Source organism: Coenobita brevimanus, chromosome 104 (genome assembly GCF_032717465.1).
Source record: "Coenobita brevimanus isolate Jiangsu-jjx chromosome 104, ASM3271746v2, whole genome shotgun sequence".
NCBI classification, from domain to species: domain Eukaryota; kingdom Metazoa; phylum Arthropoda; class Malacostraca; order Decapoda; family Coenobitidae; genus Coenobita; species Coenobita brevimanus.
In genome coordinates, this window is record NC_137057.1 from 46,028,189 (window position 1) to 46,043,441 (window position 15,253).

At 40.7% G+C, this 15,253-nt stretch overlaps 1 protein-coding gene across 1 annotated transcript in view; it reads left to right on the forward strand.

The window, feature by feature from the left end:
- Positions 1–15,253, forward strand: part of LOC145416099 (cholesterol transporter ABCA5-like) — a 107,445-nt gene that overhangs the window by 84,663 nt on the left and 7,529 nt on the right. Inside the window, exons 29-34 of the mRNA XM_080285190.1 lie at positions 415–1,023; positions 4,677–4,814; positions 5,865–6,074; positions 8,780–8,940; positions 10,497–10,609; positions 12,594–12,688. Of these exons, the coding sequence (XP_080141316.1) occupies positions 415–1,023; positions 4,677–4,814; positions 5,865–6,074; positions 8,780–8,940; positions 10,497–10,609; positions 12,594–12,688 (1,326 nt within the window). The remainder of the gene's footprint in view (positions 1–414; positions 1,024–4,676; positions 4,815–5,864; positions 6,075–8,779; positions 8,941–10,496; positions 10,610–12,593; positions 12,689–15,253) is intronic.

Consider the following 15,253-nt stretch of genomic DNA (forward strand, 5'->3'; position numbering starts at 1 on the left):
TTGACTTCATTCTTTTCTCTTCCTTCTGTCTGTGGGTGACTCTGCACTGAATGACAAGTCAAATGGTTTCCCGTACACCAGGAAACCATTTACTATGCTGGGTGGTAACCATATAACCAACTTCTGGCACCTGGTGGTTTATTGGTCAGTTAAGGTGCTCCAGTTGAATTGAACCTGTGCAGGTTTCTATGCAAAGGGTGTTTGGGGTTTGTTGCTCACTTAATGCTACACAGGGAAGAGAGAGGCTGGTCACTCTCATCTTAAATGTCAGGACCAACTTGCCTCGCCCCAGGCTCCTATGCTCCTTATGGGGCAACACAGGATGAGATGATGAATGAATGAATGAATGACATTAAGGAAGGGAGTCTGCCTGATAATTATGATGAAATTGTTTGTTTTTTTATCTTTTAACAGATCAAAATAAGGAGCATGCTTCGTCTAAATGGCGTGGGATTCAACCTGTACTTCGCCTCTTACCTCGTGGTGATGATCATTCTCTACATGATAGCCTATATTGGATTGCTTATTATCATCCAGGCATTTGCTGTTGCTTCACTGATAATTGGACCAGCTTATGCAGCCATTGCAATACTCTACTTCCTGTACATGCCCTGTGCCATGCTCTCCAATGCCGCAGCCAGCTATGCCTTTGACAAGTCCGAAACTGCACGCCAGTTCTATCCCAGCATAGTCACCACCCTTGGCTTCGTGGCGTATACAGTAGTCTCCATGGTGGACCTTTTTGTCACTCCTTCCAGCGTGGCCGTAATACTCCATGTCGTCTTCACCGTCTTGTGCCCTGTCTACATACCCTTTGGTCTCCTCTACTACATCAACAAAATCTACATTGACTGCTCCATCCTAGGCAGCTGCGATGACCTTACCGCCAATGACTATATGACACCTGAAATCATCGTGCTGTTTGTGATGCTGATCTTGGACATCCCTCTCTACTACGTCATCCTGCGAGTGGCTGATACAGTGAAGCTCGGAGGGAGTTGGAGGGAAGCTCTCTGGTTGGCGGTCAGTATCAGTTTTTATTTTAAGCTCTGCTGCTACTATTACTACTACTACTATTTCTACAACTACTAATGCTGTTACTAGTACTACCACTACCATCAGTACCATTACTACCACAACCATTACTACTACTATTACCAAAACTGCTGCTATATTCTTTTCACCTTAACTTGGCCCATATTTTTGTACGACTGTAGTTTATTCCATGTAGCTGAATCAGTGAATATGACAATACTGTTGGTCTGCATCCATTTTATAACACTTAATGATAACACTTGATGGTGACTGTCATCATTTCCTAGTGTTAATCTCTAGCACAGTTCAGCATTCAACATAGAGATGGCAGTATTAGGCCAAGTTAGAGTAAAAAGACTACATTTTTTTTTTTTTTTTTTTTTTTTTTTCCCTCTCACTGGAAGTAAATCATAGGATGATGATGATGATGGTGATGACAGTAATGCAGACAGTGATGACAGTAACAGTGTGGACAAGGCTGATAATTTTTCAACTCTATCATTGTCACTGTGTGAGGCCTCATATTATCCAAGTTTAAATGTGTTCAGTCTATAGCAAGCATGATATAAACTTGCTGTCATAATGGAGGTGCTACTGGAGATTGCATGTGATTGCTATGATGTCTCCCATGGTCTTGAATAAAAGTATAAATAAACATATATACATTAGTTAAGGAGAAAAGAAGGCTTTTCCAAGAATGGAAGAAGGGTGGTAACAAGGAGGAATACTTGGCTGAAAAGTGTAGGGCTAAAAGAGAGGTTTATAAGACTTTTACCTGATGACTTGAATTGTGTGGAAAGGAAGAATATGATATTTAAGGTGGTAAATCAGGTGAAGAGGGAGAATTGGGCTATCATAGGTGAGTAGAGTGTGAAGAATGATGAAGGAAAGGTAGTGGTGAACAGTGGGGATATTAAAGACGCATAGTGAGAGCATTACGCTGGTTGTTGAATAAGGAGTTTGACTGGGACAGGAAGGTTTGGAGCCAGCAGATCCAGTGTTTGGCCCTTGGGCTTTGTTTGATGTTGCTACTGTGAGTGGGGCAATAGGCGGGATGAAGGTGGGGAAGGCAGCAGGTGTGTCTGGGTTGATTACTGAAATGTTGAAAACGTCAGGAGATATTGGATTGAGGTTAGTAACTGACCTGATAAATATGATTATATATGAGTATGTTGCCCCAGATGATTGGCTGAAGAGTGTAATTGTAAATGTGTACAAGGGGAAGGGTAGTGCTGTGGAAAAAGGATATTGTAGAGGTATAAAGCTTTTAGACAAGATAATGAATGGAATGGAGAGAGTTCTAGAAGGGATGATTAGAGAAAGAGTGAATATTGATGAGATGCAGTTTGGGTTTATGCCAGGCAGGGGAACCGCTGATGCCATATTCATTGTTCGACAGCTTCAGGAAAAGTATACTGTATAGGAAAGAAAAGGGAACTGTACTTTGTTTTTGTTGATTTGGAGAAGGCCTTTGGCAAAGTCCCTATAGAGGTGGTGAAGGGGGCAATGAGAAAGCATGGGATGAAGGAGTGCTGGTTAGGGTGATTATGGCCATGTACAGTATGTGGGTGCTTGCACCCCGGTAAGGGTGAATGGAGATTTGAGTGATGAGTTTTCCATGAATGTTGGTGTGCACAAGGGGTCAGTTTTGAGTCCCTTGTTTATCATGGTACTTGAAGCCTTGTCACGTGACTTCATAAATGGACTCCCATGAGAGATGTATGCTGATGATTTGGTGTTGATTGCAGAAAATGGAAGAGAGGTGGAGTAAAGATTTAGGAAGTGGAGAAATGGTATGCAGCACAAGGGCTTATGAGTAAATGCAGTTAAAACAAAAGTGATGATATCTAGGGCTGGTGGCAGTAATGTTAAAGAAGAGGGAGAGTGGCCACGTGCAGTTTGCCACAAGGGCACGGAAAGCAGTACCATCTTGTGCAGTGTATGTGATAAGTCGGTGCATAAGAGATGTAGTGGTATTAGAGGTAGACTGCAAGATAATGCTGCTTTCATGTGTGTGATGTGTCGGGGAGAGGATGTGGAGATTGTCATGCGTAAAAGAATTGAACTTACTGGTGACTCCCTTGAGTGTGTGGAAGAGTTTTGTTATTTGGGAGACGTGTTATGTGCTGGAGGTGGGGTTGGAGCTAGCTCTGTGGCTAGAGTGAGGAGTGGTTAGAAGTTCAGGGAGCTGTTGCCTCTCCAGTCATTGAGAGGGCTCTCCCTCTGTGCTAAGGGATCTTTGTATGCAGCATGTGTTAAGAGTGTAATGGTATATGGTAGTGAGACTTGGGCAGTAACGGAAGAGGATATTCGCAGGCTTAAACATACAGAAATGACAATGACTAGGTGGATATGCAGTGCGTCCCTGGATGCAAGGCCTGGGGGAGCTAGGTTAACGATGGAAGAGTTGAGAGGTTGGATGAGACTGGAGTGTATTGGTGTTGTGATGAGGAGAGGTAGATTGAGATGGTTTGGGCATGTGAAGAGGATGAGGGATAATAATTGGGTGCCGAAAGTGTGAAGTGTTTATCTTAGAGGTAGGGCGCAAGAAGTAGACCCCAAAAGACCTGGGATGAGGTCATTGAGTGTGACCGGAGGGATAAGGGACTGAATAGGGAAGCTGCCAGAGATTGAGCAGCATGGAGAGCCGCCAATAGCTGACCAAGGCCAACGCATGCAAGCATGTTGGAGCCTTCAAAAACGAATGAACAAATGAACAGTAGACCCTCACTATAATGAACCCCAGCATAGCGGATATTGGATTTAAAGTACGCCATGAAGCCTGCCAAACTTTCATCGGCTGTAACAAACAATGCCCATTAAATAGGGTGCAGTGGATTGCAATACACGTATTTCCTACCCTTTTTACTCTACCCTGGCCTGAAGTTACCCTCTTCCCATCATGATTGCTGAGCTGTAATAACTGGCTATTGTGCTACCATACTAGTCATGAAGAAGTGGCATGACAGGGATGGGAAACAAACTTCAGATGTGTGAAATTATGGGCCAAGTTAGTGTACCATGGGCATAGTTTACATTTTTAGTACCAGAACATGCTGTTGTGCTCATTTATTTTCAGTTATATGCTTGAAATCCCACCTTAGGAGGGAACCCTTTGTTATGACGGATTATCAGCTTTAACAGACCTGGCTTTCCCCAATTAGTCCGTTGCAGTGAGGGTCTAATGTATTCTACTGAAGGGATTGATGGCCATTTTATGTACCCCATGTACTATTAAAAGTCTCTCCTAAGGTAAAATATATGTAAATGCCAAATGGTAGCAAGAATAAAATAAAAAGCTCAATACGTTTACGTTTTCAGGCCTTCTTTGTTCATCCATGCTCTGTTAGTTTGTGTGTTCATCCAAGCTCAGTGTGTTCATCAGTGCACTGGTAATTTCTGCAATCATTAAAGTTTTGTGAAAGTCTGTGTTCATCTGATTTTTATTAATGTATGTACTCATCGAAGCTCTTGTTAAATTTTGTGTCCATCATAGCACATTTAATATCAGTTTTTCCAAACTCTGTTTATTTGTGTTCATCCAGGTTCTATTAATTTGTGTTCATCCAAGCTTTTAATTTTTTTCATCCAGGATCATAGTTTGTTTTCATCTAAGTTGTTTAAATTTTGATGACTTGCAGAAACCCAAAGTTGGGGACTGGGATATGGAAGGAGGTGTTGACGCGCCACTGGGTGAAGACGATGATGTGGTGAGGGAGAGAGAGAATGTGGCTGCAGCGTTACAAGACCCATCGTGCACCTCACCAGTCCTTATTTATGTTAGTACGCTGGAACACTGATATGTAATGCTGCCCTTCCTACCACAATATTTACATATATAAATTGTTATGTATATGACCCATCCTCAACCTCACCAGCCATTACAATACGTATGTCTGTACGTAATACCACTCAGCAGTGCCACCCCTCATGCTACAGCACACAAAAAGACATGTACAGGACCATAAAAGAACCTCATCAGTCCATATCAACATTAGTCTGGTACATCACTCTTGATCTGTAATGCTTTCCCTTATAGCACAACACACTAACACTTACATTATAACTCTCACTATAATGCCACCCCTTACGCAACAGTACACCGACAGTCTCATTGTAATTTATAAACAATACTTTCTCTCCACTTTCACAGTTATTCCACCCCTCATACCATAACACAAACACATGAACCATTACTCATTAGCAGCTCATATCTCCATCCTGTAATTGCAGCACACAGAGACTTACACACAAACAGTACATATGCTTTTCCTCACTATAATGACATCCCATACACAACACTGCACTAACACGTACAGTATAATTCACCCTAATACTGTAACTTGCTGCACTAAGGAATTGACAAGGAATTTAAATAGATGCATGGAGAACCTTTTGTTAAGGATTTCTACCCTCTTTTTTTAAGTATTTAGTTGAGCAAAGAATTATTGTACAGGTGTCTGTAAAATGTGTGTAAAAATAAATAAGTAAATAAAATAAATAGAGTCAAGGAAGATATATGTAGATACTGTAATTTTGCATGTGATGTGGAGGCAGGATTTTGAAGGTTTGAAGGTTAGTGTTGATGAATACATTTGTAGCCTTTTTTACCTGCATTATGTGTGATGGTTCTTATATTTTAGTGTTTTATCATGTTTTTATCAATTTTTTAAATTCAGACTCTGTTTTAGGTGGGATTTAGGAGTGGGATGGTGATGATGTTGGTGATAATAGTGATACTGTACGTATAATAATAACAATAATAATAATAGTGAGAGCTGCAACATCACTAACATCCATCATAAACTTGCCCACACACAAATGTGCAGGACCTGGGAAAATCATACAAGCAGACGGTGGACGAGGGTGAGAGACGCAACCCATGCAAGCGTGGGGAGGAGAACACATTCGTAGCTCTGAAGAGCGTGTCGCTGGAGGTGAAATCGGGTCAGGTTTTCGGTCTCCTGGGGCCTAATGGTGCGGGAAAAACCACCAGCCTTCGTATCATGACAGCTGAGGAACGACCATCTAAAGGCAGGGTAGGTGGCTGGGTCCTATATTTTCTGTTGGACATGCTGGTTATAGTTCTGTCTCTGAAATTGCTCTCTCTTTCCATCTTTTCTGCCTGGTTATATTTCTGCCTCTGCTTTGCTTTATCTTTCCACCTTTTCTGCCTTTGTATTATACTTGATGACAGATGACCAGGTGGGGGTGCTCACCATCCACTCACTCGATGTAGTGCTGCTGTTGGGTGTCTGCCCTTTCCTCTCCATCCTTCTTTCCTTCCATCCTCTTCTCTCTTTCTTTCACTTCATTCTTTCCTTATCCATCTGCCTACAGGTGACTTTACACTCCCTCTTCTGTCTTTCTTTCTTTCATTCTTTCCTCTTCCTTCTGCCTTTGGGTGACTCTAGACTGAGTGACATGCTAAATGGCTTCCTGTACACCAGGAAACCATTAACTGCTGGGTGGTAACCATATAACCAAATTTGGGCGCCTGGTGATTTAGTGGGTAATTATTGTGCTCCAATCGGATTGAGCCGATGAAGGTTTAATATTCAAGGAGTGGTTGGGGTTTATTGCTCATGTAATGCCACTCAGGGATGAGTGAGGCTGGTCACTCTCATCTTAAATGTCAGGACCAACTGCCTAGCCCCGGGCTCGTATGCTCCTCATGGGGCCATGTAGGATTGGATGATGGATGGACAAATGACCACCAATAGGCTGGCTATGTTGGTGTTTGTGATGATGTGTATTTTTTTAATGCTGTTGCTAGTTCTCCTTCTTTTGTACTTTTTATTTTTTGGTCCCAGTAAGGTGGAAAAAATCATCAGCGTTTGTATTATGACTGCCGAAGAACAAAAGAAAGTACTGTATACAATATTTGGGAAGGGGTGGGGGTCTTATATTCTTCACTGGGCATGCTGTTCATAATTCCCCCTCTCTTGCTTTCTCTTTTTTTGTTTTCTGGACCCTGCCTCACTTCAATCTTTGGAACACAGTAAGGGTGTGTTTGTGTGTGTGGTTCATATTATATTCTAACAATGTAAGGTCTAAACATATGATAATGATGTACTCTGTCTACATTTGTCAGACTTTTGTATGTCCGCATGTTTCTCTCTCTCTTTCTCTGTCTATCTAGTGTCTGTCTGTTTGTCAGTTTTTTTTTTGTCCACGTGTTTCTCTCTCTCTCTCTTGCTCTCTCTCTCTATCTACTGCCTCTCTGTTTGTCAAGCTTTTGTGTGTCCACGTATTTCTGTCTCTTGCTGTCTCTGCCTGTCTATATTCACAAATACACTCCAACTATCAGTGTCTGTCTTAACTATCCAGTTTACTACCCTTGATTCCAGTATCAGCCCACTTCCGAACAAGAAGATAACATGGCAGTGTCCAGTGGCTTTTGAAATCAGTGATGCAATTTTCACGACCCAACAAAGTTCTCAAAATACTGTATAAAAGTTTCATAATTAACCAAAAAAGCAGATCAGTATTACTGTTCACAATTTACAGTTATACAGTAACATGTAATATAAATACATAACCTCTGTTTTTACCCTCATAAGTTGTAAATGTGAGGGTATATTATCAAACCTGGGGTCATAACAGCGACAATATCACTCAACTTACATCTGATATAAATCCCTGACCCTTCTGTTGTTCCCAAAAGGTACTTATGTGGTGAGGACGTTTTATTTATTTATTTATTATTTTTTTATTTTTTTTTTTTATGCGAGGAAGAAGGAACCAAAGGCCATGAGCCTGCAATAACAGTTCCCTCCAAGAGGAAAACAAAATACAAGAGAGAGCCAAATTCAAGATCCGTTCATTTTGAGATGCCTGGACACACTGCGTTTGAAAGACTGGAGATCATAGGCAGCAGGAAATACAGACAGAGGGAGACAGTTCCAGAGTTGACCTGTTGCATAATTGAAGGACTGGGAGTAACGGTTAACTCTTGCATTAGAGAGTTGAACAGAAAAGGGATGAGAGTTTGCTGCTAGACGGGTGCTACGTGCCCGTCGTAGAGGTGGAGGAATGCATGCAGACAGTTCAGAGGAGCAGTGACCATTAAAGTAGCGATAGAAAAGAGATAAAGATGCAACAGTCCGGCGAAGAGACAGAGGTTGAAAGGAGTCAGTAAGAGGAGGAGAGTTAATGAGACGGAAAGCCTTTGACTCCACCCTATTGAGAAGAGCTGTATGTGGGGAGCCTCCCCACACATGAGAGTTGTACTCCACACAGGGGCTGATAAAACCCCTGTATAGAGTCAACAATTGTGCAGGGGTAAAGAAAGAACGGAGTCGGCTTAGCACACTCAATCTCTTGGAAGCAGATTTTACAAGAGATGTAATATGATCTTTCCAAGATAAGTCCCGAGTAAATGAAATCCCAAGCATGTTCAAGGATGATGCAGGATTAAGATGAATATTATTAAACATTAGTGGGTATAGCTGTGGATGATTTTGTCGGGTTGATAGGTGTAAGAACTGAGTCTTAGATGCATTAAAAACAACAAGATTATTTTTACCCCAGTCAGAGATACGAGCCAAGTCAGACATTAGTGTGGGGTCAGTAAGTTACTTCTAATATGATTATACAGTATACGTAATGTATGCCATTGCCCCCATTAAGTACTAACATGCATTGAGGACATTATAGGAACCAGGGGTCACAGTAACAATAATAATCTACCATATCACATACTGTAATATGAATATGTAACATCTGCTTTTACTCCCATAAGGTACAAATGTGTGGCAAGGATGTACTGTCAAGCCTGTCCAAGGTGTTTGAGACAATGGGGTACTGTCCTCAACATGACTCACTGTGGCGGAACATCACCGTGGCAGAACACATCCAGTGTTATGCTGACATAAGAGGCGTCAGGGAGGACCAAGTTAAGCAGTATGTGTTTATCCTTCATTGTTGGATTATTAACCTCTTCAGTTATACATTTTAAATTTTATTCTTGTCATCTCCAGATGCTGTTATTCATTGTAGAAGAGACCTTTTCATTTAGAGGGATTATACAGTATAGCCTTCATTAGTCCCTTCACTACCAAAGCCTTTTCCTTTGTTGAATAAATCATCTTTAAAAAAAAAAAAAAAAAAAAAAAAAAAAGTCATCTGACTGAAGGGGTTAAGTATTGTAAGGCCATGTTCTTGTCAGTGTCAGGGCTCTCCAGCACTTCTTACCAGTATCATTGTGACTGAACACTTCCAGTACATTTCAGCACAAGATATGGTACTTTAGAGAGATGCCTTCACATTGTGGCACCAATTCTGCCAGATCATACAAACAGTCCTCAGCTCCTTCCCTATTCCCCTTGAAAGAAGAATGTCAATCGTAAGAGAAAACCAGCTTCAACTTGCAGACCACAAGGTTCACATCCAGATGATCTTGTGGCTGCAGCTGTAGTACTGATATGACCTCTGTGTTTACATCTATTTTCCCCACATCTTTAAAATGACTACAGTTTTTTGTCTCCATGAAAGTGTTCGATAAGAATCATTATTTCTGTTGTCTGGAAATGCTGGCAGTATAGTTATTACAATGCTATAATCAGACTGATGGTCCTGACTTGCGCATCATGTTAATTGGTAAGAAGTGACCAGAAATTTTTTCAGTCATGCAAGTAGGTGGGTCATTTACCATGTCCTGGAGTTTAGTAACTTAGCATCAAGCCCCTACACATGGAAGGGAGTCATATTTTTTTTTTCACACATGATGCTTTCAGTGATGTGTTCCAAAGTATCAAAAAATTTTCCATATAGTTGTTATTGTAAATTGGGGAAAACTCGCATATCGGCATATCAGATAAAATAGTGAAACTTTATTTGAGAGGTTTTTTGTAAATTGCGGTGAACATGATAATAAAAAGTCCTTATATGGTATTGTTTTTTCTGGGGAAAGTGTTAACAGATGCTTGCTGGTTTGGAGTTGAGTTGCTCCAGACACATGTGACCAGTAAGAAGTTATATTTGAGGGATGGTTGGGGCTTATTGCTCACATAATGCCATTCAGAGGAGACTAGTTTATCACACTAACTTGAAATGTCTAACCACAGACCCCTTTCCTCCCAGTGAGTCAAAAAAGGACAGAATGTTAGATAAGGCCTAACACCTCTTCCTTAGTACCGGTAATTTATTTTGCTATTACACCCCAGTAGCCAGTATTGATTCGCTGTTGATATTAAGGTGATAAAGTAGCATAGAAGAGAATGTAATGATGCTAAGGGAGGGATGCAAAGAAGCTTCATCTGCTGCCAAAAATACAGCAAATAGATAGATACACAGAGAGATGCAGACAGCTAGACAGATAAAAATAGATAGACTTACACAGACAGATGGATAGATACAGACCGATAGATAGATGGGCAGGTGGAGAGACAGGTAGATACCATAGATAGACACAGGTATATAGAAGAGTGTAACTATACTATTTGTTAATGTTATTGCAGCCTTGTGAATGCATACTTGAAGGGGCTGGAGGTGGAGGAACACCGGGACAAAAAGAGTAAGGATTGTTCCGGTGGCACCAAGCGCAAGTTGAGTTACATCATGAGTATGCTAGGTGAGTGGCACATTTTGATCTACACGGACGTTTTTCAGATGGCTGGATGGTTGTGTATTTTAACTTTATGCATTACAGTGATCTCTTGGTTATCATGCATAATTGGCACCAAGTCTAGTTCGTGATCATGAAATTGATCACGAAAGCACAGAACTTATGGGATTTATCTTAATTGGTACTGGGCACCCCACTTGTAAACCCAAATTTTCCCTTGTACAACAGTTTATACGAACTAAATACATACATACTGTTACGGTAAGTATCAGAGGCACATATAGGCATGGTGAAGTTAATAGTACAGTAATGAAATGGGTACAATAAGAAAGAAACACATACCACAGAGAGACCTGAGATGGGCTTGAGGCTAGGGGGTGGAGAGTTAGTGGTCTCCTCCACCTTGGATTAACTGCACAAGTATGGCCTCATCTTTGGACCTCTCAAAGCCATCAGAAAACACAGATTTTGCACAATCATTGTTGGCTTAAATCAGCTCAGATGCATGTTAACAATGTTTTTTTAGCCAAAAAATGCACGATAAAGGCAGGAGTGCAGATTTTCATCTTGCAGTGATAATGAAAACTGTGATAACCAAGGGACCACTGTGTAGAGAATTATATAAGGTCATGTAACCCCACTCCAATGACCTCCTTTATTTTATATTACTTATACCACTACCAGATGATTTTATTCAGCTTTGGTATGGCCTTTAGTAATGGTGGGGTTAATAAAGGCTGTATCCAGCCCCACAGTCCAAAACTCTATCCAAAATTGAATGAAAATCATGTAAGTAGCTAGAATAAAATTGAAAAAACACATCGTTGGACTAAAGGGATTAAGAGCTTCATTTTTGTTGATTCCCTTCATTTTAAAAGACCTTGTACTGTACCTGCTTATGTATATCAGCCTTTTTCACCCAGTGGCAGCTCACATGCTGTAGGATCTCTGACAGTATCTCATTCAATCCATATACCCAGAGTCATTTTTTATCCCAAGTCTTAGGTCTGTCCCATGGTGGTCTGCCCATTGTATTCACAGCCATTCCCCTTTTTTTTTTTTTTTACCCAGTTTTCATCCTCCATTGTCTCCACTTGCCAGAGCCACCTTTGTGTTCCCCTGTGCATCACATCACCAGTGCCATTAATTATCAGCCAGTCTCACACATTTGTCTTCCATCCATTTGCAGTTCTGTACACTCAGACCTCGACACATCCTCCTTATTTACTGCCCAAGTTTCAGCACCACATAACAGTGTTCCATTCCCTCAGTGTCAGGAGAGGTAACAATTCCCTAAACTTTCTCCATCCACTTCTAACCTTAGTAGTGCTACAATCTTCAACTCCTCTTCCCCCAATACAGATCATATCACCCACATAAATTTTCTCTACACTCCAAGAACTCATCTCCCAAGTCCGTCATGCCCAGCCCTCTGTCTTCGCTCATCCTTCATGCAGTACAGTGCATTCAGAGCCAGTCATATCCTGCAGCCTTCCTCTGATACCACTGCACCTTCTCTATACCCATACTTAATGACATAGCACCCGGCCACATGTGTTCCTGACCATTTTTTCCATCTAAGAATTGGGTGAGGTGGGGTTCGGAAAACAAGGAAGGAGAAAGTACCAAAGAGGGAGATAAAGCAGCAGCATGGCCTGTAAAATGGGTGCTGTTGATAGCTTACATACTTCTGTGGGTTTCCTTTAATTTGTTAGTGCATATTACACACCCTGTTTAATGATGGAGAATAAGTTGATGTTGATGATGATGATGATATGATGATGATGACAGTGATTGATGATGGTGATGATATTGATTATGGTAATGGTTTTGGTGATGATGGCAGTTCTTGAAAATAATGAAGGATGATGATAACAGTGTTGACAGTAATGATAGCAGAACATAACATCAGCTCAGTGTTTTTATTTGTTTACTTATTTTTTATGTTCTCTTATTTATTTTAATTATTATTATTTTTATTATTTTTCAGGTCGTCCTCAGGTGGTTTTGCTAGACGAGCCTTCGACTGGGATGGACCCCAAGTCTAAGCGATTCTTGTGGAACTCGATCCTGGCTTCCTTCAGGGTTTGTTAAAAAATATTAGTCAACCACGTCAGTCCAATGATTTATTTCTCGTAGATTCTTGAGTACTTGACGATTTATGCAGTTGTGGAGAGAATACCGTAGTAGTGAAGGGGTTAATGAAGGTTCCAGTTAGCCCCTCCAGTTGAAAAAATATATAGTTGGGAAAATAAAGTAAAAAATACATTGGAATGAAGGGGTTACCCACTTCACTGATGGCGTACTTTCTCATAGATTCTTGTTATTCACTTGAGGCAAGACTTTTTGAATGGGATGGGTTAAGTAAGGTGAAATATAAGAATGCATTATATAATTGGAGGGATTATGTGTTTTTTTATGCTAATCTGGCCACAAATTGCCTTCCCTGTATCTTGAATGGTGAGTTATAAGAATATTTTAATACAAGAATATGATGGTAGTGCTGGTCCAGGACAATTTGTCACCTGGAAAACATATTAACAAGATAGTTAGAGAGATGTATAAACTCCTGACTAATATAAGAGTAGCATTTCATTATATGGATGAGGAAATGATGAAAAAATTGATAGTGGCCATGATCTGCCCCAGGTTAGAATATGCAGCAGTAGTGTGGTCCCCACACAAAAAGAAAGATATAAACAAGATTGAGAGAATACAAAGAACAGCAACCAAATTGGTCCCCAGTCTGGCAGATCTGTGATAGAGAGGCCGGAAAAGCTGGATTTGCCTTCCTTAGGAGAAAGGAGAAAGAGAGGTGACATGATTGCAGTGTTCAGGACCATGATGGGAGTAGATAAAATTGACAAAGAAGATCTGTTAGTATGGGATAAGAGAGTAACAAAAGGACATGGAACGAAATTGAAGAAGCCATTCTGCGTGAAGGATATCAAGAAATATAGTTTTCCTTATAGATGTATAGACCTGTGGAATAGCCTGGACAAAGAGATCGTCCAGTCTAAAAACTTAAACGAGTTTAGAGCAAAATCTGACTTACTGAGAAATAGAGACGGGACCCCACAAGTGTAGTTCATTTCCTGTATATCACAATTAGGTAAATACAAAGAAATGCTAGTGCAAAGTTGATCAGCTGTAGCTTTGTCTTTTTCTGCAATCGAGCTACTTGAAATAAGCAGCTGAAGTAAAAAAAACCTGGGCCAAGTTAGGGTAAAGGGAGTATAGTATCTTTGCAGCTGTATACCATGCAGGTGATCATTGAGGATAGGGGTGGAAGAGGCAGACCGAAAAAGACCTGGGACAGGGTCATAGAGTGTGACTTCAGGGAAAAGGGACTGAATAAGGAGGCTGCCTGAGATAAAGTAGCAAGGAGAGTCACCATTGGGTGACCAAGGCCAGCACATCAAGCATATTGGAGCCTTTATAAACAATACGAATTCGGAGGGCGTCCCATTTAGTTTATTCTTGGTGCCGCCAGACAGTTTTATTCAAATTAAAAAGACCTTTTGTATTGAACAGGTTTATTAGTACTGTATTTAACCACTTCAGTTTGAAAAGTTTATCCTTAGCTGAATGAAATTTTCAGATGACAAGAATACTTAAAAAAAAAAAAAAAAAAAAATGGTTTGAGTGTTACAGTAATATTTTTTCAGCAGTGTTATGAGACTTGGATGTTTGCCAAGATATTGCTTTTTTTTTTTTGATTTTTTTTTTTTTTTTTTTTTAAGTAGAATATGGATGATTATGGGTCATTCCATGTCAGTGGACTAATGGTCCCTACCTCACCTTCTTCGATTTTGCTCAGATTTTGAACAGCAGTTCCCTCATACCTAAAATGAAGATCTGTGAAGTTTGAGCTCCATATCTATCGTGGTTGTGGCAACAGGGCTGCAGCAAAAATGGGTCCTTTGTCAGTGACCGAGCACCGAATTATTTTTTCCATTTTGAAGTGCTTGCCATTCCACACTGGTAGCCCTGACTGTCCTCAAAATTTGGTTCCTGGGACAGCTTTTTGTGTGTATTCAGAAAATTGGGTCACCAGATCTCTAGAATGCATGGATTTTTCACTAAAAGTTTACCAGTGTGGCAAAAAATATCATTTTGTATATGGTATTCCATTTTTAGACACTCAGGGATTTGTATGTGGTTAACCTGGCAAGCTCATATTATAAAGCAAGAAACTACCACTAATGTAGTACTGAATGCTTCAAACCTGACCTCTCTATCTCCTCTAGTTCCTGAGATATGAGGCCTTAAAAACGGGTGAAATGTACAGTAAGATGCATGAAAGACGTACTATCTTTAGAGCCCAAAATGGCCATGTTGCCAAAGCTGCACCAATTTTTTACCAAAATCAGTGAAAAGAGCATGTCCTGAAATACACAGGACTGAATTTTGGTACTGGTGTCTTGCTTGGCTTTCAGTTTTCAACATTCATTCATCATCTAATCCTGTGTTGCCCAATGAGAAGAGTAGGAGTCTGAGGCTAGGCAGGTTGGTCCTGATATTTAAGATGAGACTGACTGGTTGGTGGGTGTGGGTGGGCCAGTGGTTGGACCTGCATGGCTATCAGGTGTGGCCCCTTGACACTGGGGTCACCAATTTCCCGACTTTGTGTGACAAAAATGTAATTTA